Below are 6,891 nucleotides of genomic sequence, written 5' to 3' on the forward strand. Positions count from 1 at the left end.
CACCACATGACTTGGGTATTATGATTTGTCTTTCTAGTTCACTTCAGCTAATAAGTTGGATTTAAGGTAAGACTAATAAGGTTTGTTAGTGACAGTTATTTTTAGGGTTGAGATTCTGTCACACTTCAGCCACCTGAGGGTGGTACGTTATTGTCAATGTGTGTTACAGTCCATTGGTTTCTGAAATGAAGTGACATTGTCATTGTATTACATGGTTATTAACTTGCACCTAATGAATGGATATAAGAAAATCAAAATACTCCCTTCAGCCATCTCTGATAGTGGTCGACTCGTATCTTAGAAAGCAGGATGGCTGATATAGATGGTATCACACTAATAAAAAGCTGCATTCAGTAGTTTGCTGCTAATTTAAAAGGTTTTGCGCATTAATAAATTGTGATTTGTGAAGAGTCATCTGAATGGTGTACACTGACATGAGATGAAGACTGTACTCCAAAGAGTTTTCTATTTAAAATGTTTTAATTATACATGGTTGTGGGTCGCCCTGTATTTTGCCATATTGAAATGAGGTTTCACTAAGCATCTGAGTGATTCATTACACTAATTGGTTGCCACCTCTGTCGATATGCTAGTAAATGGCTTCTAGAACTGAAAATAATGTAGGCGCGACTTGATTTTTCCATCGGGAACTGATTGGATAGTTGGATCTCATGTGAGTGACAGGTTGTTGGAAGGAAGACAAAATGTACTTTAGTACAGTAACAGTAAAAATCCTGTCTAGTATACATGTTTTCATATGACATGCTTCACTACATATGAGACCCTGGACCACAAAACCAGTCATACAGGTCAATTTTTCAAAATTGAGATTTATACATCATCTGAAAGCTGAATAAATAAGATTTCCATTGATGTATGGTTTGTTAGGATAGGACGATATTTGGCCGAAATTTGAAAGTGAAAGTGACATGGCCAAGTATGGTGACCCATACTTGGAATTAGTGCTCTGCATTTAACTCATCCAAAGTGCACACACACACCCAGAGCAGTGGGCAGCCATTTTTTTTGCTGCGGTGCCCGGGGAGCAGTTGGGGGTTTGGTGCCTTGCTCACTCCCCCCACTTACAATCCCTGCCGGTATGAGACTCAAACCCACAACCTTTGGGTTACGAGTCCAACACTCTAACCATTAGGCCACGATCCCCCTATTTGAAAATCTGGAATCTGAGGGTGCAAAAAAATCTAAATACTGAGAAAATCACCTTTAAAGTTGTCCAATTGAAGTTCTTAGCAATGCATATTACTTATCAAAAATTAAGTTTGTATATATTTACGGTAGGAAATTTACAAAATATCATGGAACATGATCTTTACTTAATATCCTAATGATTTTTGGAATAAAAGAAAAATCGATAATTTTGACCCATACAATTTTTTTTGGCTATTGCTAAAAATATACCCCAGCGACTTAAGACTGGTTTTGTGGTCCAGGGTCACATATATGCTAATTTTGGTGCTGCTAGAGAAAACTGCTTGCAACACCGTTTTTCACCTTCATACCCACACATACTATTAAAGGAAGAGTTCACCCAAAAATGAAAATGTGCTGAAAATGTAGTCAGCTCCAGGCTGTCCGAGATGTAGACGAGTTTGTTTCTTCATCAAAACAGATTTGGATAAATTTAGCGTTACACCATCACTTGCTCACCAATAGATCTTCTGCAGTGAATGGGTGCCGTCAGAATGAGAGTCCAAACAGCTTATAAAAGCCACAGTAACCCACAAGTAATTCACACAACTCCAGGCCATCAATTAACATCTTGTGAAATGATGCATGTAATGAACAAATCCATCATTTTATCATTTTCATTTTTTATCATTCCATCATTTATCCAGACGACACAACTTTTTCACTTGAGAGAACAGTATTATGGATAGGAGTCATATTTTAGTAACAGTCTGAAGTTAAAAACATCTCAATGATGGCCTTATTACAAACACGCAGCTGTTTCACTTCACAAGTTGAACTGGAGTTGTGTGGGTTACTGTGATGTTCTTATCAGCTCTCATTCTGACGGCACCCATTCACTGCAGACGACTCGTTGGCGAGCGAGTAATAATGCTAAATTTCTCCAAATCTGTTGCAGTGAAGAAACAAACTCATCTTGGATGGCCCAAGTGTAAGTTCATTTTTAAGCACATTTTCTTTTGCGGGTGAACTATTCCTTTAACCACAACTAAAACATCTCATAGCTACTGCTTTTAAAGAAAAAATAAATAAAACCATTAAACATATGAAATGTCTTTATTTCACTCTGGTTTCACTCGCATTGTGAAAATCATCCATTCATTGCACTCGTGAAAGCCATACTGTGAAATTCAAAACGTTTCTCTCTCCAGCTCATTTATTTCTGCTTCAACTATACAATAAATCACTATTCTTGCATGCTTGGCGCGATATAAAGCATGAAGTTAAAATATAAAAAGGCTCTCCAGTGGGCCAGTCTGTCATGGTTATCAGTTTTGCTGATTTCAGTGCTCAAGGATACTGACTGAACGACCAAAAACACAGAAACGGCACCAGACTGTCGTAAATAACCCTCTGTGTTTTATGGAGCTGAAAGCTAGCTTAAGCATACAGGTTCAATACCAAGAGATAAACACTGTTGATTTATTGAGCTGGTATTTACAGTGAACGACGATGGTGTGAAATGAACGGGTGCCAGTTACTGGTTGGTAGTTTTCCAAGTGGATGTGCCATACAGAAGCTGTAATCGCAGGTGTGTGTGTGTGTATGTGATGAACTGGGGTGTGTAACGAAGTCAGTCTGCAGTGGAGCTATAGGTGATCGTTTTGTCCTCCAGGAGGCACTGCGAGACCAAGATCTCTAGCAGGAGTCCAAGACGAGGCAGATCTGCTCAAAGACATCTTCTGGGGGCTGCTCGGCATCAATCTACATACACGCACACAAAACACGGCTGTTAGAAATCAGAAGCTGAAAAGTAGGGCATCAACCCACAGAAGAACTGTCAAACAGCGCTAATAAATCCAACAAACATGCAGCTGCTCTGAATGTGTTTATCTCTTAACATATATAGAGACACAGGTTCATCTCTCTGCTTTATGTTGTCATCACCATCACTCGATCGATATGAATATAGTATAGCGATTCCATTCTGTTCTAATAAAAGTGTGTTCCACCAGGAAACAACCTATAAAGAGGTTATAATTACAGATGCCCTAAGATTAAACCATTAACAGAGTATTGCATTTTCCTTTGCTATATATATATATATATATATATATATATATATATTTACTGTGCGGAGACGTGCTGATATCGCATTTGGTCTCGTTCTGTATCGTGTATCTTGCCAGTGTTTGCGCTTGCTTGGCCATTTGTTGTGGAAAAAATAAGGAAAAGTGTGTTCAAGCGTCAGCAGAAAACAGTGTAAAGAAATACTCTTTGAGAGAAGCAGTCTTTATCAGCGGAAGTTAAAAGCAGCTTGTAACTGTATTTACTTATGGTGCGTTCAAGTCATGTTGGATAGATCGTATTTACGAGTTGAACGCACATGAACGCCACCACAAAGTCGTTATTACGAGTGGGAAACTCAATTTTCTTTAAGCCCCGAGTTTCCAAGTTGGGGGCGTGTCAATGAGAAACATGGCGGAATCGATGGATGCAACGTCTGTAGTTGACGGTAAATGTTTGTTTAAATTGATAGTTTAGTTGTCCTATAAACTTAAATTGGTCATGTTCTTGTTACGCAGCTGAAATCCAAGTAAAAAAAAAGCAGACCCTGTTGTATTTTCTTGTAATTTATTAAAAGAAGGTACACCGCCATCTTGTGCCGACTAAACTGACTTGAACGCACCTGACGTCGTAATTACGACTTGTCAACTCGTAAGTGTGAACGTCCCAGGAGGACTTGAATGCAGCATTAGTGTTTAGTGCAGTTGTCGTTGCTAGGAAGTGCTTGTTTTGTTGTTTGTGTGGAGACGTGCTGATATTGCGTTTGGTGTCATTCTGTATCGCGTATCTTGTCAGTGTCTGCGCTTGCTTGGCCATTTGTTGTGGAAAGAAATAAGGAAAGTGTGTCCAGCTGAATTAATTTAGTATGTTGTTAGACGGGTATAAAAAAGCTTAGTTTACCGCGGCAGCCGTCACGTGACGGCCTCCTCGTGTGAAGACCGAAGAGTGTAAAGACCATAGACTCTACCGTGTGACTCCACCGGGCAGGGACACCGGCAAAGGTAAGTATTGCTTTTTATTTCTCCTCTTTCCTATTACTTGTTTCACTTCTGTTTCAGTTTTTATAACCATTTCTTACTATGTGTAAGTAGGTTGTTGTTTTTTAGCATGTGTGCTTGGCAGTGTTATTTTTTAGGATTACAGATAAACTACTGTCATTTGATTTGTATTATTTGTATTTGTTATTTATTTTCATTTTAGTTACATTATGTCTGAATTTATTATGTCTGTATAGGTCTTTTATTAAGTTTTACTTTTATTTAATTTGAAATAATATATATTGAATTTATAAATGTGTGTATATATATACTGTATATATATGTATGCGTGTGTGGTTGTACACACACATATGTAGTTTATTTTGTGCGTGTTTGGCTTAGTGTTATGTTAGAATCATTATTATACTCATACCATTTGTTCTTTAATATTTTGAATTGTTTTTAGCTTTATTTTTAGTTTTTCATTTAAATGTTAAGTTTTGAAATTTTGTTGTATGCATTTGTCATTTTTATTTAATTTCTTTATTTTTAAAATCTGTATAAGTAATATTTATAAAGTTTTAGCTTTTAGTTTTGGATCTGTTTTTAGTTGTTTTAATACTACAATTGATTGCTTCTGTTGTCCTCATTTATAAGTCGCTTTGGATAAAAGCTTCTGCTAAATGACTAAATAAATATATATACGTATATATATATATGCATGAGTGGCAAGCTATTATTTTGTATTACACTGACGCACTAACAAAAAAACCCCCAGCTTCCTAGCTTTTGAGCTATAAATATCATTTTATAGATGTTGGGGTGGATTTACATTTGCGTGTCTGTTACTTTGAATAAATAGATTTAAATGATTCTTATCTTTAAATGACTTAATGGGTGAACTGCTCAAAGAGCAATATCTACCAAATGAAATATTATGAAAAATATCTGTTTAATAGCAGAAATCTTGTATGCCTTTTAAGATTTATAATATTTCCCAAAATTTTCCAGGTTTGCAAATCACAAAAAATCCACACATTAAAAATGTACAACCATGTTTTTTTGTACATGTACCACAGCAGTACCAATGTATTCTTTGAAACACCTTTGTGAACCATGGTAACGATTCAGTAAAAATGCTAATTCTGTCATTTATTCACCATCATGTTATCCCAAACCTGTATTACCATCTTTCTTCTGCAGGACAACAAGATATTTTAGTGAATGTTGGTAACCAAATATTTTTGGTGAGCATTGACTTCCATTGAATGGATGGACCAAAAAAAAAAAGACATTTCTGAAAATATCTTTTATGTTCCACAGAAGAAAGTAACATGAGGGTGAGTAAATGACAGAATTTGCATTTTTGGTTGAACTATCCCTTTAAAAGACTGCTTCCCTTCCCCAGAGATCAGATGATGCTTTTGCTTATAAATCAGATGCACTCCAGCTAGTGAAAACATCCTGACATGACAAACCCAAATCTGGTTAATATGGATGCCCTTTGTGTAGTCAAAATAAGTCATATATATTTGAAGGATTTATTTTAAGGATGGATGTCAACAACAGACTCAAATCATTAATAAGCTACTCTGCGCTGATCCTAAGATGCTCTCCTGAGCTTGAGGTCAGTGTAACCAGTCAAAATGTTCCATTCACAGATCCAAATTACACTGAAACGGACTAATTGTAGCTTGGCTTTTCCATACCCACCTTGTGCAGAGCTTCTCTGTGTTCGTAGTGACTGACCAGGGGATTGACCAGGCTGCAGAATCCGTCCACCCTACGGCGAGTGTCTCTGTCTCGGGCTTCTTTAGTGTGCAGGCTGCAGGTGGCCCTCTGCTGCAGCCTTCGACTCATGATGTCTGCAGAACATTCCAGGAACAGAGCTATGTCGGGCTGCCCCATCTATAACACAAACATATATTTCAAGAAAGGGAACGAAAGGAAACAAGCACTGAGAGCCAGCCATTTTTTTTGTTTTTTGAGATGCAGCCAGTGGTGTCTATCATGAGCATTTCAAAATATGTTGTGCTGGTGTTTCTAGTATATTTAGTGCTTTAATCACAATTATATATTACTATATTTACTATATTGGATTTCAAACACTGTTTGGATGGTTTCATTGTGTCTTCTTTTTGGTTTAAAGGGTTAGTTTGCCCATAAATGAAAATTGACCCACAACCTATCATTTCGACTTTCGTACAATTTTAGGGGGGACATAAAGACATTGTGAAAATAATCAATATGTCTGGTTTGAATAGCGATATTTAACAAAGAGTTTTTGACAATGAACATAAGCAAACGGATCCCCCATTCTATTCTTGACATACTACACGTGCTTCTTCCGACAACATGACAAATGGATTTGAAAAAATTGCTTTGTTGTGTACGGTGTTAGAATATTGCTAACCATATTCTTTTGCAATTTAAGCCCCAAATGTGACCCTGGATCACAAAACCGGTCTTAAGTCGCTGGGGTATATTTGTAGCAATAGCCAACACCACATTGTATGGATCAAAATTATCGATTTTTCTTTTATGCCAAAAATCATTAGGATATTAAGTAAAGATCATGTTGTATGACGATATTTTGTAAATTCCCTACCATAAATATATAAAAAATTAATTTTCATTAGTAATATGCATTGCTAAGGACTTCATTTGGACATCTTTAAAGGTGATTTTCTCAATATTT

The 6,891-nt window shown here is 36.7% G+C and overlaps 1 protein-coding gene across 1 annotated transcript in view; it reads right to left on the reverse strand.

Annotated features, from left to right (window-relative positions):
• Positions 1-2,295: 2,295 nt before the first annotated feature.
• The window catches only part of LOC107558183 (adenylate kinase isoenzyme 1-like), a 38,711-nt gene continuing 34,115 nt past the window's right edge, over positions 2,296-6,891 (reverse strand). The window contains exons 7-8 of the mRNA XM_016241803.1: positions 5,907-6,101; positions 2,296-2,913 (exon numbers count right to left, since the gene is read on the reverse strand). Of these exons, the coding sequence (XP_016097289.1) occupies positions 2,848-2,913; positions 5,907-6,101 (261 nt within the window). The 3' untranslated portion in view covers positions 2,296-2,847. The remainder of the gene's footprint in view (positions 2,914-5,906; positions 6,102-6,891) is intronic.

Source organism: Sinocyclocheilus grahami, unplaced genomic scaffold, assembly GCF_001515645.1.
Source record: "Sinocyclocheilus grahami isolate Dianchi unplaced genomic scaffold, SAMN03320097.WGS_v1.1 scaffold634.1, whole genome shotgun sequence".
Lineage (NCBI taxonomy): Eukaryota > Metazoa > Chordata > Actinopteri > Cypriniformes > Cyprinidae > Sinocyclocheilus > Sinocyclocheilus grahami.